General features: G+C 50.3%; 1 protein-coding gene across 5 annotated transcripts in view; it reads right to left on the minus strand.

Moving 5' to 3' along the window:
• Positions 1-1963: 1963 nt before the first annotated feature.
• PHC2 (polyhomeotic homolog 2) overlaps positions 1964-18235 on the minus strand; it is a 59355-nt gene continuing 43083 nt past the window's right edge. For 4 of the 5 annotated variants that reach the window (XM_083628592.1, XM_083628591.1, XM_083628593.1 and 1 more), the window contains 6 exons: positions 7819-8027; positions 6611-6746; positions 5863-5977; positions 5043-5184; positions 3471-3762; positions 1964-2545 (listed from right to left, as the gene is read on the minus strand). In XM_083628592.1, coding sequence (XP_083484718.1) covers positions 2391-2545; positions 3471-3762; positions 5043-5184; positions 5863-5977; positions 6611-6746; positions 7819-8027 — 1049 coding nt within the window. In that variant the 3' untranslated portion in view covers positions 1964-2390. Of the gene's footprint in view, positions 2546-3470; positions 3763-5042; positions 5185-5862; positions 5978-6610; positions 6747-6860; positions 7017-7818; positions 8028-18235 lie in introns of all 5 variants that reach the window. The other variant, XM_083628590.1, reaches the window with a different exon arrangement.

Raw genomic sequence — 18235 nt, forward strand, 5'->3', positions numbered from 1 at the left:
GGCTGGATTGGAAAGCGTACCAGTCTTCTGACTAAGGGTTTTTTAAATAAAAAAAGAGATGAACAGGGATACTTGGTGAGTATTTGGGACACCAGACATGTAATGTGAAGTACTTTAGTTTTGCTAAAGATTTACAGAAAGCCCACTTAATCCAGCTCCCTGTGGCCAGCTAGATGCGTTCAGGTCCTGCTTGAAGATTTCCCACAGGCAATTCTCGCCATGTGATCCCAGGAACTGCCTCCGAAGGTGGAAAAAGTAGCCATCGTGCCTGCCAGCCACTGCTGAAACAAGCGTCTTTTAAGAACTTAAGTTCCCAGCATCCTGAGGTGACAGAAATTACGCTTGAGCAACTGAGGAAAAGCCTTGTGTGTGCCAGAGGTGGTGGCAGATGGAAGGAAAGTCACTCTGGAGAAGTGAGAGGCATGGGATGCATTTTGCAAATGTCAGAATACCAAGCCGAAAACTGCTCTAGGAAGAACTCGTTTCAGCCATGCATCTGCCTGGAAACCAGTGTTTCCTGGCTCTGCCATGTAGCTCATGGGTGACACTGAACCACTCGCCCCATCTCAGCCTCTCCTACCTCATGGAGTTGTTTGTGAGGGTAGAAGAACATGTACATAATCTTGAGCTTCTTGGAGAGAAAAGGGAGGAAAATGAAAAATATGAAGGGAAAAAAGCTTCAGATTGTAGTTTAGGAACCACCTCTCATCCCAATTGCATTAAAAGCCAGTGAGACTCCCCAACCCTGAGGGAGCAGGCACTGGAGGGCAGTTAGGCACAACATCCCCCAGTGCTCCGTAAGAGAGACTGCTGCCCCAAGGTGAGGAGGATGCTGTCTTGCCAACACAAGGCGAGTCCCACTGGATCAGGCCAGCATCCTGCTCTCAACAGTGGGCAAACCTGCAAGCAGGATCATGAACAAGAGCCCTCTCCCCTTCCGTGGCTTCCAGCAACAGCTATTCAGAAGCACGGCTGCCTTCGACTGCAAAATTTTCCAATCCTCTCTTGAAGCCGTCCAAGCCATCACCGCTTCCTGTGGCAGCGAGTCCCACCGTTGAACTCCGTGCTGCGTGAAGAAGTCCTTTCTTTCGCCTTGTGAGTTCTCGTCTCTCTCCGTGGTTTTGACGTTATGATTCACCTGGAGAATCCAGCTGAACCTTCTCCGCCCTAGGAAGCTAAAATGTCCCGGGACCTGCCCCCAACCACCCAGCCCCATAGTAAGGAAGCCTTTTAAATACATGGCGTCTTTTTTTTTTTTTTTTTAATTCCAAAAGGCGTTTATTAAAAACAGGAGGAGGGGCAACAGTAGAAAGTCCTTTTGCTTGCAGCCCAGAGGCTGTGGAGAGTGGCCAGCACGAAGAAGGGGGGCACCACACAAACCGTCAAAAGGGGCAGGGGGGTGCAGCTCAGCTGCAATCCCACTCCCCGCAGTTCCTGATCACCCGAGGAAAAAGCCCGCCCACTCTCGACAATTCTGAGGCCAGCCCCATCTTCCAGGGAGAGAGCCGGCTCCTCCTGCCCTGCCTTGATATTATGGGAGGGGGAGAATGGGGGGGGTGAGGTGTTTGTGGCAGGGGCCAAAAGGGCCTTTTATTTAAATTTTTAAGGCAGCTGCAGACCTGGTCCCAAATCAGAATAGAGGCCTCCCCAGTAGTCCTGGACGTCAGCCAGCCAGTTTGCACGACTTGCACTTGGCTACTTACTCCTCCCCTTTTAAAAAAATTGTTTTAAAAAAACCAAAGCAAAACAGTGTGAGGGGAGCAATACACCCCCGCGAGACTGGACGGAGATCCCTTCTCCTGCACAATCCCCCATGGGAACCAGGAGATCTATCAGGGCAACTGCTTCCCCCGATGTGCCTTGGGAAGAGATATAGCAGAAGAGGAAAGGGTGCAGGGAGGGAGGAGGAAACAGAGGGCACTACCCGGCACCACACGCACGCACACACACGCCTACAAAAAAATTTAAGGCAATGGTCCTGTTTGGCTTTTGAGGTTTCAAGTAGGTGTGTCCGATCCTTGGGGGGGGTGGTCTCTGGGACGCAGGAGAAGCAGCTTCCAGGGCGAGGAAGAGGGTCCTCGCCCCCACCACTATAAAAACAAGGTTGCACGACTCTCTCCATTGCTGCAGGGGGGAAGCTAATGCTACATATTTATGTACAGCCCCGCAACGGCTTTAGCTTACGGACATCCCACCCGAGTCGGGGTCCCTCCGCGCCCCTCCCGTCGTCGAGGGAGGCTGGGGGTGTTGCCTCTGTGCTCAAGTTGCATTGTGAAGAGTGGGAGGCAGAAGAAAGCAGAGTCCATTTTGTTCCCAGCCCCTCCCAGCCTCCGAGAAAGAAAGCATCCGTTTGCCAGCAGGGCCTCCCACCCGCCCCAGCCTGAAGGCCTCTAGGAGTCTTTCAGCATACAGATGCGGGCGTAGATTTTGAGGGCTGGGCCCAGTTTGATGTTCATGGCGCTCATGAGGTGGTCCTCCTTCAGGAGCAGTAGGGCCTGGCCGTCGATCTCTTGCGCCCGGAACTCCTCCGCAATCTCCTGGCAACCTGTGGCAGGAGGAAAGGAAAAGCCCCATCACTGCGAGAAAGTGAGAATACAGGGAACCAGGCAGAGGACCTTCTCAGCAGCAGCACCCTCCCTGCGGAACGCCCTCTCGTCGGACGTCAAGCAAATTAAGAATGACACAACTTTTAGAGGAGTTCTGAAATACAGCCCTCTGTCGGGAGTTTCCCATGTTTGATGTTTTATTATGTTTTTAATCATCACCAGAAAACAGTCAGAATTTCTCATAAGAGCTGTTCCAACAGTGGGATAAAGGTAAAGGTAAAGGGACCCCTGACCATTAGGTCCAGTCGTGACCGACTCTGGGGTTGCGGCGCTCATCTCGCTTTATTGGCCGAGGGCGCCGGCGTACAGCTTCCGGGTCATGTGGCCAGCATGACTAAGCCGCTTCTGGCGAACCAGAGCAGCGCACGGAAACACCAGTTATTTTCCCGCTGGAGCATTACCTATTTATCTACTTGCACTTTGACGTGCTTTCAAACTGCAAGGTTGGCAGGAGCAGGGACCGAGCAAAGGGAGCTCACCCCGTCGCAGGGAATCAAACCGCCGACCTTCTGATGGGCAAGTCCTAGGCTCTGTGGTTTAACCCACAGCGCCACCCTCAAAAGCTGGTGAGCTCTCCTTGGTTGGAGATTTCTAAGCCGAAGTTGGGTGGCCATCTGCCAATGATGCTTCAGCTGTGGTTCCCACAATGCAGGGAAGTTAGGGCTAAATGACCCCTGGGATATTTCTGCAACCAAATCAAATCCATCCATAAACTTAACTCCTCAAAGTAGCAACACCGGAAAATACTGGGCTTCCCACCAGACCAGAGAATTGGGAGAGAGGGGGGCAGGCTCATTTCTGCCCAACTTGGACCGCTCCAAGGTTCCCTTCCTAAGCAGGCAGGCAGAAGGCCCCAATGCTTACCGGGCAAGGACCGAATGAACTCGTAGACGTCCTCCACGTTCCACTTGGTGGGCTCGCTGGGCAGGAAGTGGTGCCCAATGCCCACCAGGTCTCGGACGTGCACATCGGGCAGCTCCATGTCGCGCTCGCCCTGGCGCCGGCGGGAGGCGGAGGAGCTGGCCGAGAGGGGCGAGAGGGGCTCTTCGTAGCTGGAGTTGTCCGAGCAGCGGCTGGAGTCCTCCTGCACGTGAGCCAGCTGCAGAGACCCAGAGACGGAAATGGGCCCTGAGCCAGGGGGCAGCGATACTGGCGCCTGCAAACACAGAGGAGCACCCCACTTTAGGAGGCTGCGCTATCGCCCCATCCGGCCCAGTGCTGCCTCCTCTGGCCGGCAGCTGCTGTCTGGAGGGCTCAGTCACAACATCTGTATGTTTACTGCACTAACTCCCTGGGCTCCTCAATTTCTTTGGAGCCACTGCCCCTTTTGGTTCCACAAGCTCATAGAATAGCAGTCTGCACAGCTTATTAGAGGAAGGTAATCACACAATAAAATACAGAACAGGAACGATTCATTGTGCGTTTATTCAGAACCCAACTAGAATTATTTACTTAATTCAACAAAATTGAGAAACTTTTCGAAATTACACTACAATATACCAAAATGCAAATGCAGTACTAATATTAACGAACATCAGCAATGTTAGATGAAGAAAAAAAGGAGAGGAACTCAGCTTTAGCAATATCGTCTCCCTTTTGTAATCTTTTTTTGCAGACTGTGCGAAAAGAGCTTCTTCATTTGTCACAAGACAGCTCAGAAGAAACTGAACTGGGTATTCCTGTTCCCACACATCAGCAAGGAAATCTTTCCCTTGGATCTCTGCATAAATTATGGGCAGATTAACATGCAGCAAATAATACCTTTCCCCTGAAGTTGACTCTTGAGATCTTTCAATGATACAAATTTAGTTAAGAAATTATCATTATAACTGAAGCCGGCACTGCCTGAAAGCAAATGTCCACTCTGCAGCTGATAACTCTTCTTCCAAGCATGTGTATTAACCAATTTGTTATCGTGTTCCCGGGGAGACAGTGTGGTGTAGTGGTTAGGGTGCAGGACTAGGACCTGGGAAAGAACTGGGTTTAAGTCCCCTATTCGTTGGTCATGAAGCTCACTGGCCAGTCACTGCTTCTTAGCCTCACCTCTTAGAAAGCCACTTGCTGTGAGGATAACATGGGGGGAAAGTGGCACATGAGACCTGGGTTCAAATCTCCACTTGGTCATGGATAAAGCTTCCTGGATGTGGCCTTGGGCACTTAGCCACTGCCTTCTCACAGCCTAACCTACTTCACAGGGTTTTGAGGAGAGGATTAAATGCTGCAGTTCCCCCATGCAGGACCCCAACTGGGCCCATTTTAGAGGTCAGAAACTGAGGACTCTGGGGAAGAAGAAAGATAAAACCATGCACTATGCTCCTCTTGGGCCTGTGGCAGGTGCACTGGAGGGAGGCACAAAGAGATACCCGATGCTCCCAAGTTTCACCTTCGGCGTGCGAAAAAGTTCCTTGCCCCTGGATAACTCCAGAAGGCTCTTACCTGCTTCTTGTTCTCTTTGCTGAGAGGGGGAAGGGAGCCCTTGCAGGTCCGACGCCGGCCGTGTGGAGGCGTGTTGGGCTTCTGAAGCTTGCTGCGGTCTGGGTGGAAGAGCCCCACGCGCTTTGTGCAACCCACGTTGTACCTGCGAGAGAGAGACAGAGAGAAGGTCAAAAGCCTGTGCACGGCCAATGTTCCAACCCTGTATTATTATTTAGGATTGTTTTTATTTCTACCCCTCCTTCTCCCACCCCGCCAACTCGCAAATTAAAACAACACCGGGCAAAATACAAAAAGTTTAAAAACATACAAGATATTTTATTGGGTTCTTGTTTTTATTTTGATTGTATATTTTGTGGTTTTATGTTTTTATTTTGTTCTGTGAACCGCTCTGAGACCTCCGGGCATAGGGTGGTATATAAATCCAATCAATTATCATTATTATTATTATTATTATTATTATTATTATTATTTCTAGAAAGTAATCAGACCCAAACAGCACCACAACACTATAAATAGCAACCATGTTAAAATACAGACGATAAAAGCAGTGCAGCCTAGTGTGTGTGTAGAGTAATCAGCTATATAATTTTTTGCTACCCAGCAAAAAATTTGTGGAACGTGGGAATAAGCCTTATAATGGAGTCAAACCCTGGGTTCATCTAGCTCAACACTGCCTACTCTGGCTGGCAGTGGCTCTCTGGGTTTTCAGGCAGGGGAGATTCCTAGAGCTGTCAGCCTGGAGATGCTATCAGGACCTTCCGCAAGCAAGGCAGCTGCTTTCAAGGAGAAGGGCAGGCAGACGTTTCTGCCAGGGAGGTACCTCTTTGCGCAGGCCATGGAGCAGAACCGCTTTGACCGCTTGAACTTGTAGGCAAAGTCAAGGCGGCCGCAGAGCTCGCATTTCAGCTTCGGGGGTGATCCGTCGTCTTTGGATTCTGGGGAAGGAGAGCAGAGTTTTTTAGGACCCCTCACCTCAAAGCAACAAAAGGCAGCAAAGCCTCCCAAACCCTTGCACCCACATTTAAGAAGTCCTGCTGGCTCAGGCACCTCTTAACCACAGAATGGCAGAACCGGATGGGGACCCCAGGGGTCATCTAGCCCAACCCCCAGGAGTCGATTGCTGTTTTTCCAGCCAGGTACCTGCGGAACCTGCGGCCACCAGATGTGGCTCCCATCACAGGAACGTCAGGAACTGCAGACCCTTTCTCCCTCCAGCTAACTATTGCCTGCACAGACCAGCAGCATTTCTCAAGGGTTTTAGACAAGGGACTCTCCCAGTCTGGCTTCCCCCTGGGGCAACTGGTCAGCCACTGTGAGAACAGGCTCATCCAGCAGCCTCTTCTGGTGATCTTATGAGCCCAGAAACATCCACAGGTTCTCCACCTTTGCAGAAGAGGGTTGTGCCAAATATTTGTTCTGCTTTTCTGCACGTTTTGATACGACACCTCTCTGCTGGGAAGCTGCCCCATCAATCCCTAATGCTCCTTGAGGGAGCAAGTGAAAGGCACTCTGCACATGCTCCAGGTCCCTCTCTCTCTCTGCTTACTTAGGCTTTCCGCTGGGCCTACCTTGTAGATAGGGGTCCTCCATTTCAGAGTCGGTGGTGGTGGTTGTGTTGTTGTCCTGGTGCTGGGGTTTCTCGGCCAGGAGGTCCTGGGCATACTTCTGCTTGAGGCTCCCCACCAGCAGTGAAGAGCGCCCCACCTGGCAAAGAACCACAGTCACGTCGAGCAGGAAGGGGACCCCCCGAGCGTCATCTAGTCCAACCCCCTGGAATCGCCACTGCCGGACGGCCATCCAAACCTCTGTTCTACAAACCTCCAGCGAAGGAGAGATGGGCGAGGGAGGTGCTTCGACAAGGGAGTCGGCGAAAGGCAGCTTGGAAGGCAGCCCCCTCCCCCTTCTCTTCTTCCAGGGAGACCCGGGTGGCCTTGGCCCCGCAGGACGAGGGGAGGGCGGACGCTCGACTGACAGCTGCAGCGGGAGAAACGCTTGGCTATATGCACCTTGGAAACAAGAGCGCCAGAAATGGGAGAGCAGGGCTGTGGGTGGGTGGATTTGGCCCGGCTGGGCAGGAATCTCTGAATAGCGCATTTGGAGGCCACATTCCACACGACACATTTAAAGCGCTACGGTGCCACCTTGAATCCCCCCCCCAAAGAATCCTGGGATATGCCATTTGTTAAGAATTGTTCGAAGACCCCGTATTTCCCTCCCAGAGCTACAATTCCTGGAGTGGTTTAAGAATCAATAGCTCTTCCCAGGGAACTCTGGGAACTGTAGCTGGGAAGGGAGGATAAGGGAGTCTCCCCTACAACTTGCAGCACCTGTAACAAACTACGGCTCCTCTAATTATTTGGGGGAAGCCACGGCTGCTTCAAGTGGCATCACAGCACTTGAAATGCGCTTTGGACTTGGTAAGATTTTATATTGCAAGGAGGGACCCTGGGCTCCCTTGCATCACCCCAACCATGTAAACCAGCTCCCCCCCCCCGTGCTCCGACCAGTTTCTCTGCCCCCTCCAGTCCCAGCCAAGTTCACTCTCCCCCCACAGCCTTTGTGAAAACAGAAACGCCAGGGTGTGGGTGGGTGAAACCCTTTGCCTTCTGCACGTGCCCAAGCACAACCCTCAAGTTTTCTTGCAATGGGATTTCAATGCCCACCCTTCCCAAAGCCCCACAACAAAGGCAGCCCACCAACACCTACCCATGCACTGCCCTGGGGCTCCCCCACCCCCAACTCAACCCCCCCCCCGCCAGGTTTGATGGCTACCTACCGGGAACGGCTCAGCCCCCTCCTGGATCACAAACCCCTCGATGACGTGGGTCAGGATCTGCGGCTTCACGATGGCTTGGGGCGGCTTGTTCTCACCGTTCTGAGGGGCGCCGGCGACGGTGGAGGCAGAGCTGCCGTTGTTCCCCGATGTCATGCCGGGGCTGCCGGGGGCGTCCGGAGGCGTGCGGCGGAGGCTGTCCCGGCCGGCCTCTGCATGGGAGAAGGAGGGAGAGGAGGGAAGCCGAGCGTGACAGGCAAGCCGAGACAAAGGCAGAGGCACCAAGGAGGCTGGACCACCGGCCCTGCCCCTCCGACGCCCTCCCCAACCGCCCGCTCTGCCCATTACCATACAGCTGACTTGCTCCTGCTCCAAGCCGCATGGGACGCCTGCCCCCCCCTTCCAACCTCTGCGTGGAGCACACACAGAGAGGGTTGTGGAAGGAAGGAGGAGCACACACACAGAGAGAGAGAAAAAGAGTCTGCCAGGCAGTTTGGAGCAGAAGAACTGGCACAGAGGACCCGGAGTGCCCCAGGCAGGGGGACGCCAACTCTGACGCTCGCAGACCCCTGGCTTTAAATCCATGCCCTCCTCTTTCCAATAGGCACAGGAGCCTGGGAAAGACTTGTGTGTGGCATGCGGGAGGCGAGTGGCCAAACTACATACAATCCACTCTCGGCCATGATTCCTAGACTTTCTGTCCCAGGCTTCCACAAATACATCCCAAGGGAGTTTGCCACCTCCAGTCCCGAACGCCAGATTCTGGAGGGGGCTGCACCAGAGAGCTGCTGCGGTTGCAATTTTATGCTCCTGGTGCTTTGCTGTGGGGGGGAAGCTGCACTCAAAGCAGCTCGCGGAGAACGGAAACGGGGGTGCTAAGGGCAAAAGCGATTTCATAACAACGTGACAAAACAGCAACACAACAGAGAATATAACAATATACCCAAAAAAGCCCACATACATCCCCTAGCAACTATGATAGGAGGAGAAATATGCTATTGCCCCTTTTTAAGTTATTCCTCTGCAATTTGCAAAAAGATTTGTGGAGTGGGGGGTTTGTGGGGGATTCAGGCTCTCATCCAATACCCCCAAAACTGCTAACAACTGCGGGGTGGGGGGTGGGGCTAAGACAAGGGCCCTGCCTGGCATAGGTGCCCACTCTGCTTTCCTCATTCTGTCAACAGGTGCCAAGTGGTATAGCCCTTCCCAGACTCTGAAACCACTTTGGAGTCTAAGCACTGGGGGTGGGGGGCCTGAGAATTGGACATTACAATTGCACCCCATCAAAATGCAATAATTCTGCGACTGTAGAAAAGATTCAGTGGGTGGGGGTCTAGCCCGGACTGACTACAATCAGATACTAGGAGGGAAGGCTCGTTTTACAATTAATTTATCAATTGCCTTCTAAACCACCATCTCAAGGCAATTTACACATAAGATAATTTTTAAAAGTTTTAACATCTGCTTCCCCACCCCCCCACCCCAAAAATACATTTAAAACTAGTTTAGAAAGCCAGCAGGTAGACACTTGTGGTGAAGACCCTTTTATCCAACTGGGATATTATGCTAGTTTTAATTTGTAGCTGAAAGGTTTCCATTTATGTATCACTCTGGTTGCCTAAATGCTCCCATCACTCCTCACACAAGAAAGAAGGAGTTGCAAAGTTTGAAAGGTGAAAATTGGTGATTTGTTTATTTTTAATTATGAATCCTTGGACCTTTGCATTGAGAATTTTTTGGGGGAGGGATGTACAAGTCACTTTGCCACATTGTACCAAATTAAAGATCAACATCCCACCCTCCTCCACTAAGGAAAAGGCAAAAAAACCCTCAGTAACTAAATAACCTTTCAGCAAAAAATTAGGCTGTCTGTAAATCTGGATGGGTTTCCAAGAACCCCTTACGACACACACACGGTCTGTTGAAGAAATGAAAATCAGAGACGTGATGCTATTACTGACAGCATGATCGAATTGGAAGGGACCCCAGCAGCCATCTACCCAACTTCCCGCAACACAGGAATCACAGTTAATGACAATGTGGCCCGGACCAGGCTGATGCCTTGCACAAACTGGGTGTACACTGATGCCCCAGAATCTTCTGTAACACAGAGAAATTATTTGGCAGGTAAGTCCATCTGAGAAGGGCTCCTTGTCAAAGGTACAGAGCAGCCCGCTGTCCCCACAACTGAACTCCCAGCCCTCCAGATGCTTTGGACCATGGGTAGACAAACTGAGGCCCGGGGGCCGGATCCGGACCAATCACCTTCTAAATCCGGCCCGCAGACAGTCCGGGAATGAGCGTGTTTTTACATGAGTAGAATGTGTCCTTTTATTTGAAACGCACCTCTGGGTTATTTGTGGGGCATAGGAATTCGTTCATTTTTTATTTATTTTTCAAAATCTAGTCCGGCCCCCCACAAGGTCTGAGGGACAGTGGACCGGCCCCCCGCTGAAAAAGCTTGCTTACCCCTGCTTTGGACTATAACTCCCATCTGCCTCAGCCAGCACAGGATGATGGGAGTTGTAGTCCAGAACACAGTATGGGGAGAGAGAGGAGGCTCGGGAAGGCCACATTAAAGTTTTGAAGTGGCAAGAATCGGCTGAATCCCAGGGACTGTGTGGACAGAACTAGCAACCCACAAACTGCTCTAGCCAACGCACCTGCACAACACATCATTGCAGGGGGCTGGACTAGAAGAGCCTTGGAGTCCCTTCCGACTCTACAATCCTACGATTCTATCAACTGCAAACTCCGGCACGATCGCATGGCTCTCTCAAACAACCAACAGGCAACTGGCAAAGCGCATACACAACCCAGGGCTACTTTACACACTGGAAGCACACGGATCCTGGACTCCTGAATGTTTTGAGAATCCTTATGTCAACGCATCAAGTTTCTAGGCCTCATGTTGTGCCAAAGAAAAAAAATGTTTTCCTGTGGTTATTCCCCTCCTGTATCACTTTGCTTCCCCACCCCAATCTTCTCCACATCTCCTTTTTCATGTCCAAATATGCTACCAGAATCCTAACCGCAACCACCCATAAGCCAAGGCTTTTTACGTGAGAAATACAGAAGGTGGAACAATGAACAAAAGCCAGCTCCACCTCTCCAGCACTTCATATATTTTTCCTTTTCAAAAGATCCTAACGGCTGCTGGAAACTGTCCCACGTAACTTGCTGCCCCTCCCAAGAAGGGCAAGAGCAGAATACACGAAACCGAGCCATAAAATGAACAAGGAACACTCAGTTTTATGCTCTTTCTCGCTCTCTCTTGAAGCAGAATCCGGGCCCCCGTTTTTAATCTGCGTGTCAACTTCGATTTCGGGGGATGACCAGAGTCGCAGCTTTGCCCAGATGACATCATTTGGAGTGCCAAAGCACTCTGCACACCACAGCTGCCGACCCCACCCACCCCCCGCCAGCACCCCCACACAAGAGGGTCCATAATCCTTGGCTGCTGAGGCGCAGCCGAGAGACAAAACCATTTCTTCCCCACCTCTCACTCCAGACCCCTTTCAATGCCACCTCCTCAGAGACTCTGGGATTTGCGCTCTCTCTCTCGATTTCCTAGACTGCGGTCCGTTCGCCCAGCCAGCACCGCATTAAATATTAACCACCCTGGAGGATGTGCTTCGCACGCGGCGCCAAGGATTCAAAGCAAGGCATGCTGGGAGTTGCCGCGCCGAGACCCAACAAAGGGGGAAACGCAGCCGCTTCTGACGGCATACAATCCAGCCGCTGGCAGATGAGCAGGGGTGTCAAATGGTACCACAGTGGCAAAACTCAAACCGGCCTCATTTTAATTTGGGGGTTCTGCCCGAGGTCCAAAAGGCTTTGTTAGCTTCTGATAAGAGATTTGGCTGGCAGGAGCCAGTATTCTGACTCGGCACAAGGCATGCTTCCTGTGCTCCTGATTAAATCAGCTATTTATTCAACACCATGAGGACTAGAACCCTGTGCATAGCTGTCAACTTTTCCCTTTTCTTGCGAGGATTTCTATTCGGAATAAGGGAATATCCCTTTAAAAAAGGGAAACATTGAAAGCTATGACCCTGCGTTATGTTGAAAGAAAAGGACCGTAACTCACTGACAAGAGCAAAAGGTCCCGTGGTCATCCCCCAGCGGCAGCATCTCCCAGGTAGCACTGGGAGAGAAGCCTGCCTGAAACCCTGGAGACCGATTACTGCCAGTCTGTGCAGACAACGCTGAGCTGAATGAATGAGAAAGACTGGAAGCTGGCTTCGTATTTAGGGTAACGGTATGTTCAGTGGGACAGAACATACTTCTGCATATAAAAGGGCTCTCCCTGCTTGCGATTCCAAGAAACTGGTATTCAGAGGCAGGTTGCCTCCTCCAAGAGTGGAGGCAGAGCGGCCACTGGCCGTGTTAGAAATTAGCCAGGCTCCAGGCGCATTTTGCGACCATGTGGAGAACTCTGGATGCCAGGCTAGTGACTGGGGAAAGCCAAATGTCACTTAGAGAGGATCTGAAATATTCTCCTTGAAGCTCGAATTTGTTTTATCCTGGATTGTTTGATGTTTGAAGGCATTGCAACCCGCTTTGAGATTTGTACTTTAAAATATAAAGTGGCACAGAGGCACAGAAATGAGTAACAACAACAACGAAACTCCACTGTAAAAACAAAACGGCACCTAGACATTCCATTGCGGTAAACGCAACATAGGTTTAAGGTACCCTATGGTGATTGGCTTATATATCTGAGTTTCTAACACTGGCCACCGCTAGACAAATCCATGGGCGATAAGTTCCACAGTTTAACTCTGCCCTGAACCCACCAGCATTCAGCTTCGTTGGATTGCCCCACATTTTAGTATTATGACAGAGAGAGAACTTCTCCCTCCACACACAATTTCTCTATGAGAAGGGAGCCTTAAGAAACAAAGGGGTCCTTTCCTATGGCAGGAAACAGCCGAGGAGGAGATGCTCACATGACTGAGCAGCTATCCCAGATGACCTGGTCTAGTATTCGAGGCAGAGGGCACAACTGCCAAGTCGCAGGTCAACTCGCACTGTCAAGCGAGAGGTCAACAGATTGCTTCTCATTTGAGCAGGACAAATATTTAGGGGAATCCAAGGCCACTGCGGTGTATTTCAAGTTGGCAGCTCAGCTTCTGAACATTCCCTTGCAGTGTCATTTGCTGGGGAAGGCAGGAGGGCGAGTAGCTTATCCCCCCCCCCCCCGGCAGCAAGCAGTGCAAACAAAATTCATATTAATGAACACAGGTCACACCGGCTGCCTTCAGCAGGCAATGGGCCTACTCTGAGTAGCACCGGCAGGGGATGCATCCCTCGGTGCTGCACTAGGAAGTGAAAATTGGGTCGCAGTTGGTTGCAGGCTTCAAAGAACTGGCCTGTTGCCCCTTTTAGAAAAGGCTGTGACACCTGTTTTGCCTGCAGAAGATCCTAGAGGTATATCCAGCTATATCTGGAAGAGACCCTTGCCTGAATGCATGGAGAGCTGCTGCTATTCCATGCAGGCAACACTGATCTATACCAGGATTTCCCAAACTTGAGTCTCCAGCTTTTTTTGGACTACAACTCCCACCATCCCTAGCTACCAGGACCAGTCATCAGAGATGGGAACTGTAATCCAAAAACAGCTGGAGACCCAAGTTTGGGAAACCCTGATCTAGATGACCAAAGGTGTGACTCAGTAGAAGACCTCTTCCCACTTAAAATAGTCCTTTATTCAGAAAAATGAGGACTGGAAACTTGGCTTTATTTTTAAGGGCCTTTGCTCAGTGGTCGAGTAGACACGTTGCATAAAGAAGGTCCCAGGGTCATTCTTTGCAACCTCCGGTTTGGGCCGACAAATTTTCCCTGCCTGAAATCCTGGAGAGCTGCTACCAGTCAGTGTAGCAAATACTGAACTAGATGGACCGCGGTGGACTGAGCTTCATATACTGCAGTTTCCAAGTTTAAATCAGCCATTTAATCGGAACTTTGAAAATTAGACCCTGGCCATTTTTTGGTAGGGGAAGCAGCAGCTGCTTTTCCCAAGTTCAATCCCCAAACGGCATCTTCAAGTATGACTGGGAATCTCCTGAAAACCCAAAGAGCCACTGCCAGCGCAGGCAGTGTAGACAATGCTGAGATAAATGGGTCATAACGGTCAGACTCTCACATATGGCAGCTTCCTATGTCCCACAAGTGAACAATGCACAGCATGGAAGAGCGCCACCTGCTGTCCATTCCGGAGCTCCTGCCAATCAATCACAAAGGACATGCGACTGATCCTTACAAGGGTTAGAGGAAGGGGGTGGGGAGAGAGAAGAGCAACAGTCCACTCCCCCCCCATTTCATAATGGGAACAGGCATGGGAACCACCTGACAGTGCATGACTGTAGTGTGAAACTGGAGCACCTCTCCAGAGAGCGCCCAAACGCCTCTTCCCCAGCTGCGCAAGCGGGATCGGGAAAACAGCGCAGAGCAGGCACATGGAGCGCATGAAGACACAAGAGGGACAGGCGGGGAAGACAGCAGCTGCTGGAGGAAGAGGAGAAGCTCAGGAGAGAGCAGGCAGGCTCCAAGGCATCAAACAAGGGGCTCAAAGTTGGGTTTCTCCCAACCCCCTGAGCAACGGCATCAGGTCTTCTTGCCTGGCTCATCCCCACAGGATCTGCAACAAGGGGGCAGCCAGTAGGATGGCCAGACCTCAAGAAAGCTCTCTCTCTGAGCCAGCCAGCTTGCTGGGAGGCCAGCCAGTCCTCCCAGAAAGCTGCTCCTCCCTCATAGGAGAGGGGAGGTGGGGGGGGGGGAGATGCATCAGGCACAGCTTCAGTGCTGAGATGAGCTCTCTCTCCTTCTGCCACAGGAAAAGGGTGGCACAGAAACCCTGGCTGGAATTCTCCCCGCACGGAAGGGAGCTGCCAGCACCATCCAGGCCACCAGAAGGAGAATTCCGAGTGGCTATTTTAAAACCTCCTCAACTCAGCCCAGGCTTTGGAAACGCAGGCCGTCCTACTCATGTGCCAAATAATCTCCTTGCCCCTCCCCTTTCGCCATGCAAAAACAGAAAACAGCTTATTTTCACATGTTCCTTCTGCGATCTGACAGTTCTCTTCCTCTTTCCACTTATGCGCACCAGGAACACAAACAATTACAGGTATAATGCAGAAAACTGCACGTAATTTGAGATTTCGGCAAGGACTAGAACCTCCGTTCGCTTTCTAGGTGATCCGGCATTCCTTTATTGCAGCCTGTTGGATGATGAGGGCTAGAACCCTCTGGACTCGTTTCATATAATTTAGCATTCTTTTATTACAGCAGAACCATTGTTTTCAAAACAACCTTCGTCACAAGCCTGGCCAATCTGAAACCGCACTTGGTAATTAAATAACACTAATATTCCCTACTTGTTATTTTAACCCATGTGCAACTGTACTCATTCTGTGTGCCTCTTTCACAGCTTTTTTTTTTTATCTTCCAATTTTCACCTGTTGTTATCAGTGTTCTGCTTTATATACACATTATAAAATGAAACTTAAAAATATTTACCCCAAAACAAAATCACTAATATCCTATCACAATGCTTGTAATCCCAAAGATTAAAGCAAAACCCCTACCTTTGTGCTGAAACACATTCATTACCCTGCACCACCCATAAAAGGACTATATTCAAATATCCTTTGTACTGGAGATAAAACAGAGGCAGGGGAATAACGGAGACCAGGGGAGAACCACAGCTCAGTGGTTAAGGAGGCATTTGATTTTCATGCAGAGTCCTGGATTCAATCCCTAGCTTCTCCAGGTAGGGCTGGAACAGACCCCTCCAGGAAAGAGCACTGCTGCCAGTCACTGTGTACTGTAGACAGTCGTGAGCTGGATGGACCAATGGTATGACCTGCTACAAGCAAGCTCTTTTTGTTCCTACTTAAATCAGAACCATGAGGACTAGAATCTTGGCTTGATTTTAAGGGAAGGTCTGTAGCTCCATGGCGGAGCACCTACTTGCACACTGAAGGTCTCAGGTTCAATTCCTGATGTCTCCATGTAGGACTCTTGCCTGCAAAACCCTGCCAGACAGCGCAGGTAATACTGAGCTGGGCGAACCAGTGGCCTGACTCATAATAAAAGGCAGCTTCCCAAGTTTGGGTGATGGCAGGGACAGAATGTTTTAAAACCCTTTGTCTGTTCTCAGCCGAGGTTGGCAACTTAGGGTCCCCTTTCAGCCAGGGGGCATCTGGTTGCCAACCTGCTGCCTAAGAAATGAGTCGTGCACCAGCCACTCCAGGGAAGTGTCCTTGGAGATGGTACCCAGCTGAAGTGCTGTTATCACAAGCTCCTTAGGCAGCTGCTTTGTTTAGAAAGCACAGCTCATTTGCAGTGGGAGTACAGAAGCGTAGCCAACCCTTTCTGAACAGGAGTGCTCCATTTCTGGGTCCCAGCCAGCCATTCCTCCCCGCAGAATCCGAGAATCCCACTCCTGCCTTTCTTTTCCAACATTCTGCAGCTACTGAGCATGCTCAGTCACAACTGGAGTAAGCAACTTCTGTTTATTTTTGTACTTTAGGATTATGGAGGGCATGCCATATCCCCACCCCTGGTTTCTCTGTGGCCCCATTTTACACATAGCCCACCTGTATGGCTCAAGGAAGTGAGCCAAGCTGCGCCTATTAAAACATTTAAAAACAGAAACAAAACAGAGGTGCAAACATCATTAGGCGACCTTGATAGCCAGGTTTCTTGTGCCTAACCCGTGGCCTTCCACCACGTGTTGGCTGACTCCCATCAGGCTTGCCCAGCATGGCAAAAAAGTCAAGGCTCATCATTATTACCATTAATTTATAAATCGTCTTCCATACCTCCATCTCAAGGAAGTTTATGCATAAAATAACCAAAGAGAGTTAAGAATATAAAAAACAATACATTTAAAATGAAATTAAAACCCCACAGGCTATAGAGTCAGGTGTGGTCAAGCTGTGGGCAAGCTGTCTGGAGGCTTAACAAAAACAACCTCTGGAGGACTGCATTCACTTGTGGGCTAGAGGGACCTGTGATTGGACCAATTAACGGCCTTCTTTTTTCCCCAATATGCATTTAGACCTACAAGTCCCCTAAAGCAACAGTGGCAAGGCCAGCAATCCGCTCCAGTTTGAATGAGGTCAACTATTGCAAAAGTTTCCGCAAAACACTGGTGCAAATGATAACTGGACTTAGGAAACTGAGCCAGGCCACTGGTCCATCTAGCTCAGTATTGCAGGCATTGACTAACAGCAGCTCTCTGGAATTTCGGGCATTAAATCTTTCCCAGTCCTAACTGAAGATATTGCCATTGGGGATTGAACCTGGGACCTTCTGCATGGAGAGCAGGTGCTCTAACCATTGAGCAACTGTGCCCTTCCCAATCAGCTTGCTGCCTTGTCAGCAAAAGTGCCTTTTGTTTTCAAAGATTTGCCACCGCTCTGCCTTACTTCTGCTTTTTAAAAGACAAACAAACAGCTAAATGACTGTTGATAAAAGTCAATGGGAAGAGGTATTCAGCCAAATTATATAAATCTACCTAATCAAACATTTCTGGAAAATGCAATAATTCATTTCATTTTTTTATTTTTTTAAAAGTTGCTTGGTTTCACAACAGCAGCTAACCAATTTTATGGCTGCAGTGAGGGAAAGCGTAGCTCAATTGATTTATAAAGCAATATTCTTTTTTGCGATCCAACTGTGCTTCAGAGAACGCAACTGTTGTTTGGTAGCATTTAACAAGTCAACTGACCAAAACCTTTTCTCTTTGCAAACCGCTTTGAGCTTTTTAAAAAACAATCAATGAACCACCAAAGGCCCACTTGTACTCCAAAGCAGCTAAAATCGCATTAAACATTCAGCCAAGCAAGGGAGGGAAACCTGTGGCCCTGCAGATGTTGCCTCCAGACTCCTGACCAGCATGCTCAATAGTCAGGGATGGTGGGGGTTGGGTGTGTGTCCAGCACAAGTAAATGCATGTAGCTTAGTGGTAGAACATTGCCTTGTATGCAGAAGGTCCCAATTTAATGGCACCTCCAGGTAGAACTGGGAGAGACTCCAGCCTGAAACCATGGAGAGCCATTGCTGCCAATCAGTGCAGACAATATTGAGCTAGATGGACCTGGGCAGTTTTCCACAGGTCTCCCAGCCCTGCAATGGAGAATTAAATTTAGGGGATTAAACTCTCTAGACACTCATTGTAAGACACAGGAGAGACCCCGAGAGCCCTCCACAAGGCATTCCAAGTCTGGAATCATGGGAGCAAACCCCACTAAGCTCCACAGGACTTGCTTCCAAGAAAACCCCCGTAGCATTGCACTGTTAATGTCTTGTGGACTGGCGGAGGTAGCGCTAGACTCCACAACTCAGGACAGCTGAGCCGAGAGCCCAGCCCCTGCACATGTTTCCTGGGGAGCTTGCGCCCAGCTATGGC

The sequence above is a fragment of the Podarcis filfolensis genome (assembly GCF_964270895.1).
Source record: "Podarcis filfolensis genome assembly, chromosome: 8".
Lineage (NCBI taxonomy): Eukaryota > Metazoa > Chordata > Lepidosauria > Squamata > Lacertidae > Podarcis > Podarcis filfolensis.